The following is a 23,197-nucleotide window of genomic DNA, read 5'->3' as shown; positions in this document are numbered from 1 at the left end:
ATCTACAGTTCGCCAGTTACCACGGTTACCATAGTTACCGCCATGGAATTTTCAATTGGTCCACCTCAATGTTAAAATGTTGTGATGTGACGTGAACGCAATGATGCAGACGGCATCTCTGGCATCCCATATAGGGGGAAAACAATTTGAAGAAAAATCGAAACTTTCTCTCATTATTCAAAAACTACTTTAACAAATGCTGAATTATGAATATTGTTTTCTACTAAATAAAGCTACAAAGACATGGAGAGGAGCAAAGTGGTTCAACAGCCCATAAATACATAAATGATGACATTATGCTACATGTTAGCATCGTGCTAATTCTAACGCTAGCTAGCGCTAGCTACGACTGCGACTTTTTTCGCTTCTACTGAACAATATGCTGTGAATAAACATCCATATGGAAGTGATCAAGAGAAAAATAAGATTATAAGCGATTATAAGTGTAAAACTACAACTAAGAAATGTGGTCCTGTTGTGGCTCAAGGAATAACATTTGAGGCGATAAAATAAGGTTTATCCAATATTTCCAACAAATAAGACATTTGTTTATTGTTACTATGACAACAGCTACAATGGAAATAGAACAATGTAGCTTCCCGCCTCCAGCTAAGCCTGAAATGTTTATAAAGAGTCTATAATAACGAACAAATGATTTTCCTTTTTTAATTTAAAGCCTTTAATTGGACTTGAGCAACAATCTCATTCAGAGTGCCACAATGAGTCCCACAAACACAGTAAAACAGCAGGTTACACCAGGCCGAACAGTCAGTGTATCAACAAATAATGCTTAAGTTATGGTAATTGCAAATTAATGCAGAAAGTAAAAGCCAAGAAATTAAAATAAAACATACACCCATTGGACAGAAAAGAAAGTCAGTCAAGACTTTGCATAACAATTCAAAAATAATAATTATTTTATAAAAGACCTAAAAACAGTTATTGCTTGATTAAAAAAAGGCTATTAACATCCCTGCGACGTTTGTCAAACTTAATTATAACCAAAGCGTTATATTGCCTTTCAAAACAGTATACACATCCAAACATAAAATATCTATCCAACATTATGGGTACACAGGGCAGGCCCAATCAGAATCTAATACACATCCAAAACACCAGACGCTGCAAGCCTTTGGATCGTCACACATGCATAAATTAAGAAATAAATACAAGCAACAACTCAATGACGTAGAGCAAAACAGTAAAAACAAAGACCTAGAGCCTACAACATAAATAAAAGCATTAGCATATTATGTCCTCGGTAAAGTGGCAGAAGAATTAGGACAACAGTAAATGATGAAGTCGCTTCAGTGTCAAAACTGCAATCGTGTACGTATACAAATACAAATACTGTTATGTATTGCTGGTAACAGTGGGAGACCCAGTTAAGAGGATGCACAGAATCAGAAGTACTGTCCCTTACTCAAATCTTGCCTTGAAATAAACTTGGCCTTGGATATAAACGCATTCACTCTTATTGCTATTGGCTTTTATCTGTAGAAAAATACATCATCAAATTGTGTATTATCAAAAGTTAAGGCTATAGAGGGTTGAGGCTATGAGTACGTGGTACAAAACACAAGTCATACAAATCTGATCAACAAAAATCCTCACATCATCCATTTACAGCAGCAACCTCAAACAAAGACTACATGTTGAAGCAAAGCTCCTCATTTTGAGTTTTCAGACTGTGTCATTGTGGACCATCACACATCCTTGTGCTTTAGACCAGGCAGAAGATAATCTTTGCTTGTAGTCCTTCATTGGTTGCTTAAAATATGTGACCTCAGGCTTGTTACACACTTCACGTCTCCATGTTTTTCTTGGAGGGGGAGGGGGAGGGGGGGAGGGGGTATTTGTGCTGTAATTGCATTGTAACATAAAACTTGGTTAAAGCTCTTGTAGTTGATATGTGCATTCGTCAGGTTTCTAAGGCCTACGAGTATAGAATCAAGTTGAGGAGTAGCAGCGTTTTGCACCATGAGATGACAGTAACCAACACCAACAATAAACTTTGTCTTATCGTCTCATTTGCCAAAAAGCTGCAGGTCAAGGCGGACCCACACCTCCCCAGTCGGGACCTCATGCAGCAGAATGCGTCGTGTCACTGCGCCCTTGTTCTCCAGCTCTTTTTTTATTGTGGCCACAGGAACTTCTGTGCGACCAAGAAAATCTACAACAACCACAGTAGGTATTACATATTAGCACGGAGAGATTAGGCACAGAATTAATGCATAAAGAAGACATCGACTTGCCATCAGGTGAAAATGGGTCTTTCTCAAAGATGGTGATGCACAGGACGTCCTGGTACAGGTCTTTGATGTGAAACTGACAGTTGAAGTTCCACTTTGGGTTCAATGTATCGTTGATTGTTCGAGATGTGAAAATCTGTGTTCCCATGGTTACCTCACAGAACGGGTTACTTTTACCTTTAAGTAAAAAAATAATAAAAATACAGGTTTGAACACATGACAAACCCATGGATTTTTTTCTTGCTTTTAATTGTAAATACTGAATTACTAGTCTGATGCCAAGTAACAAGGAAGTTTGGCCAAACACTGGGTGAAAAAATACCAGATGGAAATATCGCTCAGGTCAAAGGGTTTCTAGAGTGTATGATGTAATGTGCAACACACTGTGCGTAACAGTGATGAGTGTACCATTAGGTCTGGCCGCCTTCAGCTCAGTAGCCTCTAAGACGGTGACGAGGAGTCTGCCGATTCCACTAGCCTTCACCGAACGCGCTGTGAGCACACACAAACACCAGATTATTCCAGTGTCATCACAACAGCTGTGAGTTTGACTGTGTGCAAGGACAGACCTTGATAGACCTTCTCCCTTTTCTTCTTCTCGGTCTCCATAAACTCCTCTGATGCCGCTTTGATCTTCTGAACCCACGCCGTCCTATAAGACATGATAAACAGATTCACATGAATAACACGTTAAATGTCAGTCTGTGCACAAGTGAATATTACCGTTCGTTAATGTTGTCAGTCTTCAGTGCATAAACTCTGTCAATGTGTGAGATGTGAAAGAGGGGTTCATCACTCGAGGGGTCTGGCAGCTTCACCAGGACTTCATTGAGAAACACGGGCTGATTCAAAATGCACAATATGAAAACAGATTAAATGTAATGCCTCCTCCCTCTTCTATCTACTGGACATTTGTGTCTTACCGGCTTATAAATCTTCAGCTGTGTGTTGTTTTTGTTGCCGAACAGTTTATCAGGCACAGACGAGGTGAACTGCCTCGCTGAATGAGTCAAAAGCAGGAAGTCGTTGAACAGAAAAGCCCACAATTCCTTGCTACTCTTGGACTTGTACATCTGAAAATACAGTAAGAGTTAATCAGATGAGCACACAGAATGTCCACAAGTGAAACCAGAGATTCATAGTGCTGTGAGCTAAAGCCCGCTAAAGTATGCACCTTTCCACTATGAAGAAGCTTCCTGGGGCCCAGGCAGTTGGTGAGGGAGTTGAAGACCAAGTGCTGTAACAGAAACACACTTCAGCTGGATTTTCACAGAAAAAATAAAGACATTAATTTAAAACAAAAATTACCTCAGCAATCCCATCACACTGTACGTGATTCTGAATCCATTCAAGTTTGTCAGAGTTGTCCTTCTCCCGCACACCTTCATTCACCTGTTTAATAAAACAAGTGTAATGTTTGATAGATACAGTCCATCTGTCACAGATCTGTGAAGGCACTGACCTGCTGACAAAGTTCCTCTGCCTTCTCTAAGGCCTGTTTCAAAGGGAGACGATCAGCGTGACCCTCCGCTGTGCACTCCAAGATCTATGCACACACATTCATTACAATGAAGTCATGTATAAAGCTATTATAATAACCATTACAGGATTCACATATCACAATCATGAATGTTTTACTGATATTTATGAGTAGTACATTTTTAATGTGAAGAGGGTATCGAGTGATTCTCTGCATCGGCTTCAACAGGAAACTGGACAGAGGCATGCCTTTACACCTGTAGTCAGTGGCGATTTTCTAGAACAAAACACATGTTAATAAACATCAGCCTCGAAATGTCCAAGTTATTTCCAATTTGCCATGTCTCTCCTCGCACCTTCAGAAAGATCTTGAAGTCCGGCTCATTGTCCGTGCGCACCTGCAAAATTTCAGCGCCATGGATCTGACTTGAGCAGAAGCGGATGTATGGCTGCATGTGTGCCAGCTCTTTGGCCAAGATGTCCCCCACCATTTGAATAGGAGCCTTCTCTCCTCCTTTGCCCTTGCGCTCATGCAGAGCTCTGATGACAGACAATGCAATAAGCTAAAATTGGCACTTTAAAAGAAAACTGTAATTTTGATAACCCAAACATTTACTTGAGGAGTCTGTTGTTGCAGGGCAGCAGTTCCTTCCAGTTCACAAAAATCTTTTGCATTTCTGCCTCAGTCAGTCGACCCGACTCAGACATGGGCCTATGAAAGCACTACAAAAGCATAACACATTAGGCATTCTCCTGTGTACATCTGTTTCCACAATGTGTGTCTTACGTCTAGCACTATCTGCAGGTCGTCCACGTATTTCTCCTCAGTCTGGATGAGCTCTTGGATGTAATCCTGTCGCTTCTTCTCTTGAGGGCCCAGCGAATCAAAGTTGCTGGAATCTACATAACAGACACATAATTTTAACTTGAGCACAAGCATCACAAATAAGAAAAACAAGTCTGTTTGGCGTTTGCTGCCTCCTACTGGTTTGAAAGCTGAAGTGCATATGTCGCCTTAAGAGTTCATGAAAAGGATAAAACAAAACGGACAAAAGCAAAATCTAGATTAGACTCAAGGTTCTCCCTTACCTGGGACAGAGGCACAGTGCACAGGTCCAGCACTGGCCAAATCAGCCTCCATGACTAAACTGTTAGCTTTGTCCATTTCACAGTTTCTCTCATCCCAAAGGTTTAGAAAATTAAATCTGCTTTGTGAATTCATGTCCTGTTGAGGTCTGGTCTGAGACTCTCGTCACTCCTACAAACTTAGAAGTTTTAACAGCTTCATCTGTTGTTTACCCCAAAGCAAGAGATTGTAGAGGCGGCATATTTTCCCCCTCACATTCAGAATAGAATAGATTATGGAATGAATCTCCATTTCTAAATTAAAAAATATGAACTCCAGACATTGCAAAGTGCAAATGTTCTTAATTTAATAAAATATTTTATTAAATTGAAATATATTAGTATTCAATCATTATTACAAAACAACAAACACAGCAAATACTGTACTTGTCAAGGAAAATATATTTGTTTTAAAACAATAAGTAGGATAACACCTTTATTATTGTCCAAATACAATTTATGAATTGATGCAAGCATTACAGTGCTCAACAAGGTCATCTAAGGCAAATGCTTTTTGGCAGGGGATTGATTAGAAAGTCCTGAGAAAGTTGTAGTAAACGTTTCAATATTTCTAAAAGATGGAAAATGACAAGGCCTCTCTCCTTCAACTTTCAAACCTCAAAAGTGCAACAAATGTGCAAGAGCGTCTGTGTATAGTTCAGGTTAGGGCAGGATGACATGGTCGTCGTAGTAACATACCATTTACATTGTTAGGATGTAAAGTGTCTTGAATTCACGTTAAATAAAACATTAAGAACAAAGGAAACTGTGAGCTCTGTGTGACCTCATCAGAAAAAATGCAAACGTCAACTATACTGTGCTATGAGTGTCAAAACTGACAAGGTCATGGAAAAGATGAAAAGGCACCATTTACAGAAGAAAACACAGGAGGAATGGGGCGACACAGAGAAACCCACAATGACTCTGCTCAATTTGGTTTTAGTTAAACAGTCCCGATCAAAGGTTTAAGGCCAGTTGAAAAGTGGCAAAGATTACCATTTTGCATGGTTGGATCTTAACAAGGTAGAACTTCAACGTGCAACAAGAAATGGGAGTGAGACAAAAAAGGTTTGAATAAACAAACTGAAATTTTGCAGCTAAACAAAAGCTGAGAACACCAAAAAAAACAAAAAAACGAAAGCCCCTCAAAACAGAAATCAGAGTTCCAAACATGAGATCAGTAAGGACTTGGTGAAGGACCATATTTCTTCAAGTGGTGAAGACGGCATCAGGAAGGGCATCTACTGTCTGACACTGTCGTCCATTTTTGTAAACTTCCATTGCCCCAAAAGGTTCTCAATTGGATTTAGAACAGGGAAACACGCAAAATGGTCCAAAAGTCAATTTTTCCCGTGAACATTGTGAACTTGTCCTGTTGAAAAACCCGGTCGTTCACACACAGACGAGGACCTCAGTTATGCTAAGCTCCATTGTTCAACTGTAGGAAAAAGCACCCAGATCATTATGGCGCCCCCTCTGTGTCGCGCAGAAAACAACTCAGGTGGATCTGCTTGTCATGCCAGTAATGTTGGAAACTATCAGGACCATCAAGGTCACATTTTTTCTCATTAGAGAATTAAACTTTCTTCAACCCTTCAATGTCAATGGTCTCTCTTCAAAGTCCAAACAGACAGTTCTGTGGTGTTCAAGGGGACGAGGCTTTTCAAGACACTTTTTGTTTTTGAAGCCCTTCAGTCGCAGATACCGTCTGATGGTTATTGGGCTGCAGTCGGTTCCAGTAATGGCTTTAATGTGGGTCAAGGATTGTCCAGTGTCTTGACGGACAGATGATCGAATCTGGCTCAGTGCTGCAGAATCGGGTCTTCAACTTGACGTTCCATAACCCTCAGGATCTTTTAAGAAATTCAAAATGACTGTCCTACTGCGTCCCACCTCAGCAGCGATGTCGCACTGTGAGAGGCCCTGCTTATGCAGCTCAACAACCCAACCGTGTTCAAAATGAGAACGTTTAACAATATAACATTGTGAATATGTGACAGAAAATGACACAGAATCAATATGTTTGCACAGATTTGGCCTTTAAAAAGGCATGTGGTCAAGTTTTTTTTTTTTTCCTTTCATCTCACTCCCATTTCTTCTTCTTGTTGCATATTGAAGTACTACTTGGAACCTTGAAAAGATCCAACCATGCACATTTTTTTTGTTTTTTACCATTTTTCTACTGGTCTTCAACTTTTGATGGGGACTGTATAAAACAAAAAATATATCAATATAACAACGGAAGACAGTGAGAAGAAATACAAAGTAGATCTCTTTCAGCAGAAGAAAGCAAGAGTGGGTTCATCTGGAGTCAGGAAGAGGAGAGGTAAGGACTACGAGGAGTGTTTCTAGCGTCCTGAAAATACAGAGAAACAAAGGAGAGAGGGAGGCACAGACTCGTTTAGAGGAAAGAGTCGACTGGAACAAAATTATAATAGACAGGAATATATTGGAGATAATTGGAAGCTTAACTGAGGAAGCAAGATCATGTGAGGCAGTAAGGTAAAGTGGATGCAGTGTTAGAAGACAACAGTTGCTATAGCAAATACTTTGTCGGATTACTAAAGACGAGACACTGCCGCTGAATAGAAGAAAAAAGAATAGTATAACAAATAGTATAAGAAAATAGTGCATGTTTTTGAGGAGTGCACTTTTGTAAATAAGAAATTGTAGTTTTAAATGCCAAAAAATGCATATATTTAACAGCAACATTTCACCTCAGAAATAGAATACAATAAATGTATATTTTGTGTTTATTATGTATCATTATACGCATTTATATGGTGATGTGCTCGTGTCCCACAGGAGATGTTGCCACTTTGACCGCAAGTAAAACATGAGTTTAAACATAATAAGTCCTCTTCCAAATGCTTTATTTTGATAACCCGGCAGAAAGTCATTGTCAGCGTCTCTCGGAGCATTAGGAGCACTTTTGGTATCTGGTATTTTATGATAGTTTACTCAATCTTACTGCATAATCTAGAACAGGGGTTTCCAAGTAAATTTCCCTGGGGGCCAAAATATATCACAAGTGTATTACTGGGGCCCATAAACAAACGCTCCAGTAAAATATGTTTTTATTGGTGTTCAATAACACCAACCGCCCTGGGGCAGACTGACAATTTACCACTTGGCTATAACGTGTTGTTTATATCCTGATCTCTCATTATGTCAGTGCCCTCTGCTGGACACGTGTGAAAATCTTTTTTAAATTTAAGATGCCGCCTAGTGGCTGGAGTGAACATTCTTGTCATTTTTTTAAACATTTATAACTCCGCACAGGAATGAGCAAGAGACCCTTTTTTTTAATATACTCAGGAATTTATGCTCGACAAGTCAGGGGATTTAGTGGCCTGTAGGCCGCCTCTTGGAGACCCCTGACCTACAATCTCCCGCAGTGTGGCTTTAAAAGTACAATATGTGAATATTATGGATTTGCTTTTTTAGATTACGTTTTTTTTCACAAGGGAATTTAGATATCTTATTTAGTCTTTGAGTAAACTAGCACAAAAAACATATTGTTTTGGGGATTGATAGTTAAAAAAAAAAAAAAAAAATCAGGCAAGGAATAGGACTCATCCTTCAAAAAGACTTTCTGAAAAAGCATTTTGAGAAAACCTTTTAAGTTACATGTTACAAATAACAAATTCAATAGATTTGTTTGTTCTTAAGTGAAAGTCAACATGTTTACCAACCGTCTCAAAGAAACTATGCAGTGTCTCGCCTGAAGTTACTAGACGTGCACTTACGAGTGGTGTCGGAGTCCGATGTGGTCATTCGAACGTAGTTGGTGGGGAACAGGCCCGTGAGGCCATTGAGCTCTCCCTTCCACCAGTCGGGATCATTCTTGTCCAAGACATTGATCAACTGACTTTTAGAAAAGCTTAGTTCATCCCCATTGGCGGCTTTGTAGTCGTATATCGCAATGACCTGACAGACTGGGTATTAAAAGAACTAAGTTAATGTCATCACCATGTTGTAATTCTTGATGTGGTCTCTTTCTTTTTTACCTGGTTGAGGGGCAGGTGTTGATTTGCCACTGTTAGATCCCAGGATTTTGACATTGGCTGCAGGGAACCAGCCCTTCTGCCGTTTTTTACCACGGGCCTGAAATTTGCAAACACGATTGTACTTCACTTACTGCAGTTGCTCGACGCCTCTACTTTCTTTGTTGTAATGGGACTAACCTGGAGTTCACCAAGCCACCAACCCGATGTGTTTTTCCCCAAAATGAGAATGAGCTGATTGGGATCCAGGGTGAGCTGCTCTGGCCCTGTTGCGGAGTAGGCGCGAACCACCTGAGCGATCTCTAAAATAAAAGAATAGTCCATCTTTAAAGTAGCAAGCCAAATCTAAAGCATAGAAATCTTTTAAGACAATTTTGCTTAAGAATGCAAGAGTGCAGTCAATACCTGGCTTTTTCTTTCCAGAAACACTTGACGTCTGTAAAAAGTAGATTTGAATGAGTTAGAATTATTTAAAAAACTACAAATCAGACCTCAGTGTAAAAATGCTAAATGATACATGTCCATTTTGTTTATTTTATTAAATTTACTTCTGACGTGTTTTGGACAGAAGGAAAAACAAAACAAAAACTCACATCATTTTCTTTAGGTTTGACGTAGTTGCCTGGAAACACGCCTGTTCGGTCGCCTATTGAGCCGCTCCACCATTCTCCCTCTTTTTTGGAAACCAGAATCAAATCCCCTTCTTTAATCGTCAGGTCTCCAGGTTCAGGAGACTCGTATGTGTACAACGCCACATATTCTGAAAATAAAATATGAAGTTAGATTATGCAACTGTTAGGAGACAACAGACATTAAAAATCCTGCTTACCTTCAAACTGCTGGTTATCACTCGTGTCTGAACTCTCAGCAGATAAGCTCTTAGCACTAAAAGAGACACAAAATATTGTTATTACAATCTTGCAATGATATTTACCATCTGATTTAAGAGAACAATGTGGACAGTCCTAAAACACTAGGGTCTGACAACAAAAAAGCAATAGTCTGATTTTATACTGCTTCTATAAAACCGCAAACTCATCTTCCTTGTTAATGTTAAAGCAACGACATCAGGGTGCACAATAGTACTGTATGCAAAAAAGGGCATTTAAAAGCCAACAGAGCAAACAAAAGCAAATTAGCTTCACAGCATACTTGGTTAAAGCTGCCCTTAGCTATTCTCCAGGATTGTTTTTTGTCAGTAGTAAACTCTGCATTGCACCCCCCCTCACCTGGCTTTCCCATCTCACCCACGCCCCTCACTGCCTTCCACACGCTGCCTTTATGATGCGTTCAAAGTGGAAAGGGAATATAATTAACCTTGTGTGCAGCACACATTTATCAGCAGAATCAATAAGATAAGTAACAAAGTAAACATTTTGAGACTTCTACTTAAAGGGACTACACACAGTTTAAAACATTTAAAACCAAGTATTTTCCTCCCCCTACATGTTCCAGCCATGTCCTAATGTGCAGAATTAGCTCAGACCTGTTCACCACAACTGCCTCTAAAATCCTGCACTGTCACTCAAAAAGTTGTTACTTCAGGTCCAAAGTGCCGTCATGCACGAGCTCAATATAGAGACTGCAGTTACGCGTAAGACCTGAGGTGGTAGTAGTGGGTATAAAATGACCAACTTGCATCTAGTTTCTGTACAGGCACAACTAATTTAATAGTAACGTTTTTGCCACATATTGACTATTAGGGTTGACTATACAAACAATAACAAATCATAATACTGCTCAAACTTCGCACATCAGGCTGATTTTTTCACAAATTACTACTTTTACAAGATACTTTTATGGGACAAAAATAATTTTACCTACAAAAAGGAATAAAAGTCAGGTATAGCTCCTTTAAATGACAGTTGCAGATCAGCAAAAAATGTTTGTGTTTGTGTCTGTTTCGAACAGTGTAACAGTTGTTGTTTTTTTGCAGGCATTGCAAGCATAGGTTGAGGAAATTGCCAATGATTAAAGTTGTGTGTTTGGAGCGTACAAACAAAGATGTACACATTAACAAAATCCAAGTATTTTTTTTCTTTTGTTTTTTGGCCGTTTGAAAGTGTGAAAACGTACTCTGAAGTGTCCTCCTCACTCCGCACCGTCACATACGTCTTGGGGAACCAGCCCTGAGCTCCATTTAACTCTCCAAGCCACCAGTTCTCCTGCTGCTCCAGTACTTTGATCACATCGTCCTTATTGAAGTTCAAGTGGTTGTCCGTCTTTGCTGTCCACGAGCACAGTGCCTGGGCAAAGACGTTACCCACCACCTTCTGGAAGAAGCAGAACACAGGCCAACATTAGCTTCATTCATGTGAGAACACACCAGTCCACACAACAGACTAATCACCTGTCCCTGTGATTCGGAGGGAGCAGTGTTGGGAGACAGAGTTGGGCTGAAGGCAGATTTTGTTGCCCCAGCTTTGGCAGCTTCCAGGGCACTAGAGAGCTGGGACTGTAGCGGCAGTGTGGAGGCAGCAGCAGAGGCAGGGGTAGCAGTGTTGGACGGTGTCATCTTTTCCACATAGCTTTCAGGGAAGTAGCCCATCTTCCCCTGTTTACTCCCATACAACCAGCCAGGATCACGTTCTACGGACTCATCAACCTAAAAAGGATTCACTGGTTAAAAAAAGATTTCAAAACATCGCCTAGCAGTGCAAAATATTACTTACTTCAAGGATATCGTCCGCATTGAAGCTCAGCTCTTCCTGGTTTCGTCCAGTGAATGGGTAGAGTGCTTTGAAGGATGTGAGAGCTGCTGACTTTCTGTGGGAGGTAGCCTTGGGCTGTCCACCTGCAAAAACACCATGGTCAAATGCAAAAATTGTCATGAGTTTTTGCTTTTAGCACTTTCAACCTTACTGTCACTATATTACAAGTTGAGAAGTTGGGAACACTGGATGAGACAATGGCAATTTACTGGAGTTGAAACGCCAAAACTAGTTTCCGTTTCTGCCAAAGAAATGGCTCTAAACCTGACGATTATAAAAGACCCATGAGGATTATTGAGATTGAAGAGTAGAGATGGCGATTAATTGAACAGCCCTAGAATATACTGGTAATTTTGTCGTTTACAGTCTTTATACAGGTGTAGGGTTAGGGTGTTTACCTTTCCTCTCCTCCAGGCCTCTGAGCAGAGCTTGCAGCATGTCTATCTTTCCACCTCCTGCGGCCTGTGGTGGCTGCAGCTGCCGGGACGCCTCCTCTTTCATCCTCCTCTCCTCCTCCGCTCTCCGTCTCACTTCATCAGCATCAGCCTTTTTTCTGGCCTCCTCCTCACCTTTCTTCCTCCTGTCCTCTTCTGCCTTCCTTCGCTCTTCCTCACGTTTCCGCCGTTGTTCATCCTCCTCCCTCTTCTTCCTCTCCTCCGCATCGCGAAATGCGGCCTCCGCAGCCCGTTGTTTCCTGCGTTCCTGCTCCTGCTCCTCTCTCTTCCGCTCTTCTTCCCTCCTGCTCGCTTCTCTCCTTTCGTCTTCTATCCTCTTTCTTTCTTCCTCTACCCTCCGTCTTTCTTCCTCTATCTTCTTTCTCTCATCTTCTCTTTTGCGCTGCTCTTCCTCATCTTTCCTTCGCTTCTCCTCTCGCCTCCTTTCTTCCTCCAGCTTCTTTCTCTCCTCCTCCAGCTGTCTCCTCTCTTCCTCCAGTTTCCTTCGCTCTTCCTCTTGCCGCCTCTTCTCGGCCTGCCGCTGCTTTTCTTCCTCTTCGCTTTTCCTGCGCTCAACCTCTTCGCGTCTCTTTCTCTCGGCCTCCTCTTTGGCTCGGAGTTCCCTCGCAGCCTCCTGCTTCGCCGCTTGGATCAGGGCCTGCCTTTGCCTCTCCTCCTCCTCTCGCTGTTTCGCCTCCCTCTCCTCCTGAAGTTTCCTCTGCCGCTCTTCTTCCTCTCTGCGCTCCTTCTCCAGCTTCATACGCCTGTCACACGTAAAAACACATGAGCTCTGCGTCAGCTTCAGTTTGACACAATGAGTGCAACGGGTTCAGAAAATCTTCAGTTCAATTATTTTCATAACAGTCTACTTTAAATACACAATGTGAACTTTTCCCGATAGGAAATAAATTCATACATACTCCACAATAACACATGAAAAGAAATGTAAAAATGTTTTGAACATTTTAGGGGACAAAAGGGAGAAAGAAAGAAGATATGCTAAAATGTCACAGCAACATAAGTAACAACAGACCTAATAATGGAGTACAGCATCTTCAGGGTTATTATGGCTATGATACAGCACTAGGGCTGGGCACCGTTACACAACGTTACCGTTTTTTTCAATACCAGTACTTTTACTTGGCTTTTGATACCGATTCCTGAACGATACGTTTTCTGATGCTTATAAAAAAATATTTGTTGTCTAGAACCATAAAACCTATTAATAATGTGCAGGAGCTGTGCAGGAGCAGGTGGAGCTGACCAGTGCCACCAGGCTCTGAGACGGGGACAAGCCCAGGAAGCGGTGCACCGTTTCAGAGGATCAGAAGAGACAGAGGGCAGCCAGTTTTCTTGCAGGTCAGGTTGACACACAGTGGCAGCGCAGCTCAGCCGCAGCACCTCAGGACTGACACCTGAACACTATTTCGTTGTACACTTGCACAATGACACTAAAGCACTAACGTACTAATTTATCCTTTTCCTTCCATTTACTTTCTTTTACATTTGTATCATTTGTTTGAGCTGAAACAACCAAGAAACTTCCTGTAACTACAAAAGGGCAGAAAAAACTTTGCACGTTTTTGTCCACCATTTTTAACAAATGTTTTCCATGTTTTCCCCCCAAATTTTCCAGATTTTCCCTATTTTTTTTTTCAAAATCCCCCCCACCCCCGTTTTTTTTACCGTGTTTTTCCCCCAATTTTCCCAAAATGTTAATTTTTTCCCTAATTTTGCCCCACATTTTTTCTCCAAATTTCCCCCCGTTTTTCTATTTTTTTTTCAGCATGTGTTTCCCTTTTTTCTTTCTTTCTTTTTTTTTGATAACCAACAGTATCAAAACTTGAATATAAAGATTTTATATTTCTTTCTGCACTTTTATTTCTTACCTAAACCTTTTTTTTCTCAATACCATACTGGTATCGTTTAACGGTACCCAGCCCTTTACAGTACTGTCTGAATAATATAATAGAACATTTCCAGTATTCGACTTCAACATAACTAAAGAATAAACTTTCTGGACTGACAGTAGCAAGATTGAAAAAACCTTTGAGTGTCTTCCTCCTCCTTGCGCCTCCGCTCTTCCTCTTGACGTCTTCTCTCCTCCTCCTCTTTCCTCAGTTGCAGCTCGCGCCTCTTCTCCTCCTTGATGCTGCGCAGTTTTTCTAAAGCTTCCTCCTGTCTTCTCTGGGTTTCCTTCAGTTCCTAAAATACAAAGGAATAGTAAAATACACTGGCTTGAAGATCGGCAAACTTTCAAGTTCAATTTAACTAGATTTGTTACTACACAAGGCAAGGCAGCTAGAGCACAATAGTAAGAGGGTTGAAATATTTCTGTTCAACAAAGAGCTTTGAGAGAAAACCTTCAGTAGGAAGAAGAGGTTACGAAGGCAGGCCAGTAGATAAAAGACGGCCTCAAGCATAGATTCCTCAGCACCCACACACTGTGATATGCGATAGGTGAGAGGAAAAGAGGAGAAAGGAGTTTAGATAGACATAGAAGTCCAAATGTAATTAACGGATTAAGAATTAGACAGCAGGCAAGACATTGAGCGGAAGGCTTTGTTTTTAGTCCAATGAAAGAAAGGAGTGGATGAGGAACACAAACCAACAGAAAACATAAAAGATCATACGGTTAGTCAAATGATGAATTGTAAGTAAGAGCGAAACGTATTTACCCAGTTACTCATTCGTTAAAACCTTTACCTGCAGATCTTTGTTGTATTGATCCATCTCAGCTAATTTGGCAGAGGTATCCTTCTCCAGAGCATCCAGTTGATCTCGCAGTTTCACACATACTCCCATTTTGTCTGTGACAGTTAGCTTCAGGGAGGACACAGATGTGCCTACAAACGCATGAGAGAAGGAAAAAAAAAAAGGTGAATTCCTATACACTGTGCACAAGTTATGATTGTAATCGCAGTTACTTCCAATACTAACCAGGCACATTGTTCAGAGACATGCTTTTTAGTTTTTCCGAGAGCCTCCTCTGCTCTGGATTCAATTGAGCTAATTTCCTTTGAAACTCCTGGTCAAAAGACAAGGAATCAGTGACGACGCGAAATGGTGGTGTGGATAAAATGTTCACATAATGTTGTAAAACAAGAGATTCACTTCAAGTTGCCTCTGTATGTTGTGGATGTCCAGTTGACAAGCTTCTTTCCTCTGATTGGTTACATCAATGTCAGTCTTTTGGTGCTTCTTCTTGTTTAGAATGTCACGCAGACGATCCTCAATCTGCTTATGCTTGTTACCCTGAAGTATCAACATGAAGGACACACGTGAGTGAGACCATCAAATAGTTAAGGCAATTAATGGGCTGTGAGTGGGCTGTGAGTGGGCTCGCCGCTCCTCAGACCGGACTAGTAACTTTGCTGGGAGCGAGAAATCGCCAGTTCATTTCTATGGAGATGTTGCAGCTTTGTTGAACTCCAAATGCTTTATTTTCACAGTACGTTGCAATAATAGCATGAATGTATGTAGCTAAGCGCCCACCTTTAGTATTGCTGCCATGTTTGTTTAACATTTATTTATTTATTTAGGTTATTATAGGATGGCACTTCATGGAATAACCCAGAAAAACATGGGAAGATAGGTTTCCCTGTTACGTATGGGTAGTGGAAGAGAGGCACACTAGTGTGGCTGAAACTAGACTTGTTTGTTTTGAGCTTGTGCAAGTAAATGTCTGGTGAAAACATTGTGGAAGCTAATATAGAACTAACTTGAAATATAATGTGGAATGTACCATGGATTTTGTTGTATGGGTGCAATTTTATAAATAGAATCAAATGCTAAAAGGAGGGAAGTGGACTAATGGCTCCTTTCATTTATTTGTAATTGTTAGCTTCTGGTCTAAACAATTACGGGGCCGGTGTGTAGGAGCCATTTTGACTGTCCTATGTGTGCCTCCTGCCCCTTTTTGACCGTGTCATTGTCAGAGTACTTTGCTTGTGCTGATTTACGGCAAAAGATGAGCAAAAATAAATCAGTTTTAATAACTGCACTGGACTCTTTTGGTATTCTTGAAGACACGCATGCTTAAAGAACTTCTGTACACCTTCAACCTGTATAGTGGCTATTAGCCACTACAACCTGACGAAAAGGCAGCAAAAAAGAGAGAGGAGCCCCCCCCCCCCCAAAAAGCAACAAAGACACAACAAAAAAGTGACGAAAACGAGACAAAAGAGTGTAAAAAAAAAGCAATGAAAAAGGAACAGAGATGAAAACTCTTCAATATTGTAACCTAAATGCGGCAACAACGCAACAAAAAAGTTTCAGAAACTCTTTAGATTTGTGTAAAGTCGAACTGGAGAAAATGCGCTCTGTTCAAGCAGGGGTAAAGAGGTTAAACATTGATATGGTTTCTCATGACTCACCACAGCCTCCAGCTCCATCTCGAGGCTTCGTTTTTTAGCTTTTAATTTGATGATGTCATCCTGCTCTTGCTCTCTCTTTATCTGGAGCTCTCCTCGCTTCCTCCTCTCCATCTCCTCCTTCCTTTGGCGCTCAAGTTCCCGCTGAGCCGCCTGAAAGCAAGCGGACAGAAAGGGCATGTGTAAAAACAATGAAACATAATAAATGTCACAGCTTTTACAGTTATCCAGAAGGTTTTCATCCACCTCTAATCTGGCATCATGTAGACGTGCGTTACTGCAAATGCACGTTATCAATATTTAGTGAAAATTCTGCACTCAGAATTTATATTTAATGTATTATTGTAGGGGTACTTAATGTAGAGTATATACTGCTAGATAAGGAAGGAATATACTTTTAATGTCTGATAAAAGACAACAAAAAATGAATTAAAAGGTCTCAAAATTCTCTGAACCCACTGTATTTGACTCATTCACCTCTTTCCTTTCCAGCTCCTTCTTTCGTTCCTCCTCTCTGATCCGCTCCAGCTCCCTCTGCCTCTCCAGCCTCCTTTCCTCCTCGATCCGCCTTTTCTCCTCCGCCTCCCGCGCCTCTCGGTCTCTCCGCTCCTGCTCCTCACGCCTCAGCTGCTCCCGCCGCTCCTGCTCTCTCCTCTCTGCTTCCTGAAGCATCTGCCGCCTCTTCTCCAGCTCAGCATTGCCTCGCTCCAAGTTAGCTTTGAATTTGTCCTCAAATGTCACTATGGTAAAAAATGTGTCACTGTATCATTGCACAATGGGTATTATGGTAATCATATTACAGTCATATTTTATATCTTACTGTTGAACTTGTTTTTTTGTGGAGGTTCTACGTCAAAGTCATCAATCAATGAGGCAACAGGTGGTAAAGAAGAAGTGGTTCCATTCATACTACTCCTGTGGAAGAAAAGAAAGTCAAATAATGTTAAACAAAGTTGCAATCATTTGGAAATTACGTTTTTTATCTCTAGATCTACATGCAAGAAATACCTTTGTGATGGAGGCACCAACTCTTTTGGCAGCGTGAGAGGCAATGACTGTCCAAACTTTGCCATATCAACGAGATGCATGGCCAAAATAAACTCCTCTGCTTTCAGTTTGCCATCCTTATCAACGTCAGCCAACGTCCTGGGGGAAGATTACGAAATACAATTACATTTAATCAACATTTGGAGCTGTCAATGTATAGATTAACAAAACATAGGCATACTCACCATATAGATGCTAACTGTGTCTGGGTGAGCATTGTGGTGGCCATGGCGCTGCGCACCTGCTGACCTGTAGGCACGTGAGGACAGAGACAGTCATCAGGGTCGAAATGCCGTACATGTAATCTCATTATAATGTTAATGACGCTTGGTCTCTAAAATATTACTGTACACAATGCAAAAATGCAGCTCGTCTACACAAGATAGACAAGGGCTCATTCAGTGACTGGTTTAAAAAGGCTGTAGTGACGAGGCAGAAAGTCTTGTGCATATCTATTGAACAACTTCCATTGTTTCTTGACACGCCCACATTTATGGGAGTTCTCTGCTAAGAGAAAACATCCTAAATTTAGCCTTTAGCACACTTCTAATGTAGCGACTGGGTTGCAACTTCAAAAACGTTCACAGTGAATTCTATTTGTGCCTGCATTCCAGGCATTCGCTCAGGTCCCGTACCCGTAAGGTATCCCGTCATCTGTTTATCCAGGGTGTTAAACTGCTGTCTGTACTTGAGTCTGGAGGCATGAGGCACAGCCCAGTCACTTGGCACAGAAAGCATTGGGGACATCATTGAAGGGGACGAGGAAAGGGAACTGCAGAAACAGCAACATGTTGAGAAATGCCTCCAAAAAGGCACACAGCATATTTGCATTTCAAGCACAAAGGTCTGAACCTATTTGATCCCAGGTCCAGTAGAGATGAGGGAGTGTTGGTACCAGTTGAGGACGAGGGGTGGACTAGAGGTGAGGAGTAAGAGGATGATGTCAGCGGGAGGCCTAAAACAACAACAGTATAAAGGTTAGTATTCAACCACTGCTTAAAAGAGTGATTATAGACACGTGCAGTAACTGTTCAGATCTGCAACAGTATTTACCAGTGGGCATTGTTCCAGCTGGTTGCAGGAAGCCTATGCCACCGTTTGGTAGAGCACTGCCCCCCAAAGTAGGGACCAGGGGTCTGGCAGAACCAACACCTACAAGTGGACTCATGCCTGTGGCTGTAGGAACTAAAGGGCTGAGTCCCATAGGCGTTAGACCAGGAGAACCCATTGCCATAGGGGTCAGCATTGTCCCAGGCATCATAGACATGTTCATGAAACCTAGAGAGAAGTTACAGAAGGTGCATGTAACAAATGTGTCAGCTTAACTCAAATGTTTAGTGGTGGAAGTACCATAGCCAGGTGCAGTGAGTGTGGGCACAGGCACAGGAGGCTGCTTCATAATGATGGGTAGAGCTGTAGGAAGAGAGGTGCCCTGTAGTTTCATCTTTATCAGCTTCATGGCTATTGAAAACTCCAACCGATCCATTTTCCCGTCTTTATTCAAGTCAGCCAGTCCCCTTCAATTGAGAGGGAAAAACGAAAACAGATTTTACGTCAGAAATGTTACAAAGCAGGTTCTATGTGTTACGGCTGAAAACAAGTTATACCATATCTCTGCTAAAACTGAAGGAGGTAACCCTGATTGAAGGAAAAACTTCTTTGCCTGCTCCCCTAAAGACAGCAAATTGTTGAATGGTCAAATCGAAAAGTGAATTTTACACAAAACGTTATACAATTGATAAAATATGTTGTTGTACCTGATACGTAGCCCGTTGATGGGGAGAGTGTGTCAAATTTCTTATCATGCTTGTCCCTTTCATCAGGGGTGATCGCCCAAATACTCGTACCCCCTGACAACAAAGAAATTGTTGAATGCAGAAATGTTGCAGTATTTACACACAAAGGAAGCGCTCTTCACTCAGGGCAGGGTAATTTACAAAACGCTTGTTCCTTCCCAAAATGAGCAGCCCGCACTACAGTGGATCAGAGTCATTTACACTTTAGTCTCTCAGCTTTTTCTCATTTACATAACAGATCCTAACACTGTAATCAGGCAATCTTAAATGGTAACTCACTGTTTAGCACCTGTCTTCTTGATAAATGACCCCCTTATGTATTATGCAAACCGGACTTTATTTACTTTATTTATTGTTTAAACAAATGAAAGTAAAAACAAGACATTTTACGTTTTAATTTAGAATAAGCAGACAGGCACATGCACAGTTACAAAAAATGTAAGTGAAAAGTTATTGGGTGTTGGGGGTTTAATTACAAACTGAAAACAATTTCATAGACAAGGGCACAGCAAGCAGACTTTCTGACCAGTATTTACCCAACCAAGGCTGACTACACATTTGTGTTTACTCCACAGTCTATCAGCACCCACACAGAATAGACAGTGAGGCCAGTTTACCATTACAAAACATACAGAGGTTCAGCTAATGCAGCGTGCTTCGTTTACACTTTCGCCCTCCGTCCGACGTTGACAATATCATGTTCAAAAGTCTGCTCAGTTAAAGTTTCAAATCAGTGTAAACCACTGAAGTCACAAGCAGAGCCAAGCATGGATAGATGTTGAAAGGGTAAGAACGAGTATTCAGTTTAAAACCTATCCCAAATCATGACGTTGAGAAAAGACTAAAGTAAACATGAGAAAAGACAAAAATAGATATGGTTTTGTTTGCACAGACCCGCTTAACAACAGAGGGGCTTACCATTCATATCTGCTGGTGCTGGAGATTACGTTGGGGGCACTTGGGGTGTTTTCTTCAGCTACTACTCGCTGCCATCTGCAAAACACAGAAACAGTGTGGTCAGTGAACGCTGCAGCAAAGATGGGACAGTGCTGTCACAGAGCAGAGGAGAGAAAGAGAGATTCTGGTCAGTCAGCACTCAAACAGGGCTTCTCCTATATGCACCAGCCAGGGGCATGCTGGATGCGTCCCAAAGCTTTTAAACGGTCTGGGACAAGTTCCAGAGCTATCCACAGAGCTACTGAAGTGGACGAGTCTAATACAGACTTAACAAGCTAGACTGATATACCCACATAAGGAGACATTTGCATTCACTGTTGAGAGAAAAGGTCCGGCTCAGCGCTATGTTGGAGCAACAGATAATCAGCAGTTCAGCCATTAAGGATTCAAGGCAAAAGTATTGACAAAGCACAGGTTTGTTATTCTCTAGCTTCATTTACTCAGAAATATATTAACAAAATAAATCCTGCAAGGCCTACACCACATTTTCAGAAACCTGTTTGTGTGACCAGTATGTTATACATGTTGCATAACTATTTTAAATCACTCTCGATGAGTCATGATTGTGGCGTTAGCTTACTTTAACCAACACACCTGTGTTACTGCGATATGAAGGGAAGGGTAAAGGTGCTATTTGTCGTTATACAACAACTGTACAATGAAATGCATGCACCATCTGTTTCCGGAATTTTCTGGTTTATACCAAGTGATTTCATGTTGTTTAGGTTGTCATCTTTGACTTTTAAATGTTCAAAATTATTTCATCAAATTAAAGTGTATATATTATGTACATTAAGGTCAGACTTGTACAATGAACTCTGAAGGAAGGAGAAGAAAAAGATTGTGCCTTCCTGCTGAGTAACTTGCTGAAATATGAGTTTCCTGGTCCCTGGTCATGTGAAAGGAAATGATTCGGAAATCTGGTTCTAACTTTTGATCTGCCAGAAAACGTGACCATTATTCTGTACAAAACTTTCAACGTGTAAAATTAGACAAAGGCTAAAAGCATATTGTTTGAAGAAATAAAATGACTGCTGTGAAAGATAAGAACAATATGGATTTGGAAAGTTGTCAAAGAGGACAGTGACAGTGACCTGGGCTCACCATCTGTCACTCTTCACGTCTCCTCAGACTCAAGCACCAACTGGACACTACTGCATCCGTCCCCTCTCCAGTTTCTACCTAACTTCAGCAACAATTACGATAAAATATTTCATTGAAAAAACAATGGTATTAAATGTAGCCTAAACATACCAAGCTGCCTTTTGGATATTTCGTTCAAGTACATGATGCTTAAAAAAAAAAAAAAAACAAGGGAAAGGGTACACATTGCATTTTACTTAGCAGACCTATGGAATGAGGTTTTTTAATGATTTTCTCAAATTTTCAACACACGCACAAGCATCAAGACTTCATTAAATACACCATCTTCTTATATAATAAAGAGTAAAAATAGCCAAACAGTATTCAACAGTTCATCCTTGGCTCCCCAACTCCCCCAGTGACAGCACTTAATGCACATTTACAGGGCTTCGCTACAATTTACTCACGAATGATGATTTAAATGTCTTTGTTTCTCTGTCATGCTGTGATAATATGAACGCATGTGTCTCCATGTCTCAGATTAGACTTTTTTCCAAATTCCACTTACCCTGCCAAGAGTTTTGTTTTCTTAACAGTTAAGACTTGCCTCTCCCCGTTTCAGTGTTTCTTTCCCCACCTTAATGTAGTCACACTGTATTACAGAAATGCTTTTAAATAGTATTAAAACCAGCCAATGTGTCATGTAAGCCAAAAGATATTATAGAACAATAATTATTACGAACAGATGTAAAATACAATTTTGTGTAATGTGATCAGGTTTCCCACAGGTCTCACATCACCATGGAGATGGCCAAGTTATAAACCTTATCGAATATTGCATAATATTAAGGTAATACAATTATAGCAGTCTACATAAAGACTGCAAATGCTAGTTTATGCTATGCATCAAATGAATAATCCTAAATATTTCAGGAGTGTACGTTATAGATTTACACGAACACAATATCCTTTTTACTTGTGTCCCTGACCCTGACAGTGATAAACTGATAAATAGGGTAACATTCCCTGATCACTTGTCACCAGCCAGCAACCTGCTCAACAAGTTTGGACTGAGAAAACCTTGCCGGCTTTCCTGTGAGTCTGCTCATTAAAAATACTATTCGCTAAATAGTGAACATGTATTAATGCTTACATTTAACTCGGGACCTTTATATTAGCTCGCTAGTGCTTCTCATCGCCTAATCAAATCAATGGAAACAGCGTCTCCCCAGCGCTGACTTTTTCGAACTTCAATGTTACAAAGTTGCCCAAATACATGACTGATGATGCCAGGACGGCCACAGTCGGTCTGATTTTAACATTATTAGGGTTGGATCAAAGTTATACTCCTGTTAAGCGAGCAGTTTCGGGCTGCGTACCTCTTTCAGCGCGGCCAAGAAAAATCACCCACTTCCGACTTTTCGAGGGGATTGTGGTGATCATTCACGGCTCCAGGACGGATCCTCCAACACAATGAAGAGGTATAGTATCCCAAAGAAGTAGATATCTGAAGCTGTTCAGATACAGACGCTTTTTCGACTGTGTGGACCTGTTGCTGACAGTTCTGTGTGTCACACCAACAACATGGCTGACGGAGAGTGTGAACTGAGCTGAGGCTGGGCGCTGGTAACTCCGGAGGGAGGAGAGAGAGAAGGGCGAATCATTTATGGGAGAGCCAGGCCAGCACATTATTGGGAAAAAAATAATATAGGGAAACAACAAGCACCGCCACACCGCACGAGCCACTGTACGGTCGGCTATAAACTTATTAATTTTTTTACTGTTGTGTGTTCATATGTGTGTGTGTATAGTATTTGTTAAAATGACCTAAAACAAATGTAAAAAAAACAAAAAACAAAAACGATTTCCATAGATCGTTTTCCATAGGCCACTGATGGCCTTTTCCTCTCTTTTTTTATTTTTTTTATTTTTT

At 40.9% G+C, this 23,197-nt stretch overlaps 1 protein-coding gene across 1 annotated transcript; it reads right to left on the bottom strand.

Annotated features, from left to right (window-relative positions):
• Positions 1-1,858: 1,858 nt before the first annotated feature.
• On the bottom strand, positions 1,859-22,884 carry itsn2b (intersectin 2b). The gene is made up of 41 exons (XM_079555582.1): positions 22,644-22,884; positions 20,143-20,217; positions 19,186-19,278; positions 19,036-19,099; positions 18,779-18,945; positions 18,482-18,706; positions 18,281-18,383; positions 18,064-18,200; positions 17,614-17,677; positions 17,390-17,527; positions 17,202-17,296; positions 16,859-17,121; positions 16,385-16,534; positions 15,123-15,263; positions 14,949-15,036; positions 14,715-14,854; positions 14,372-14,452; positions 14,056-14,213; positions 11,973-12,772; positions 11,536-11,657; positions 11,214-11,468; positions 10,940-11,136; positions 9,693-9,748; positions 9,457-9,623; positions 9,269-9,299; positions 9,044-9,165; positions 8,867-8,963; positions 8,606-8,794; positions 4,519-4,631; positions 4,348-4,454; positions 4,088-4,271; positions 3,910-4,008; positions 3,715-3,798; positions 3,561-3,644; positions 3,427-3,489; positions 3,176-3,325; positions 2,976-3,094; positions 2,822-2,904; positions 2,661-2,744; positions 2,256-2,429; positions 1,859-2,173 (listed from the first exon to the last, which is right to left on the bottom strand). Exons 2-41 carry the CDS (start codon positions 20,147-20,149, stop codon positions 2,028-2,030), a joined length of 5,640 nt encoding a protein of 1,879 aa, XP_079411708.1. The 5' UTR covers positions 20,150-20,217; positions 22,644-22,884; the 3' UTR covers positions 1,859-2,027.
• Positions 22,885-23,197: the final 313 nt, after the last annotated feature.

This window comes from Gobius niger (genome assembly GCF_951799975.1).
Source record: "Gobius niger genome assembly, chromosome: 4".
NCBI lineage: Eukaryota > Metazoa > Chordata > Actinopteri > Gobiiformes > Gobiidae > Gobius > Gobius niger.
The sequence above is the reverse complement of the archived record's forward strand: the minus strand, read 5'-3'. Positions and strand labels throughout refer to the sequence as shown.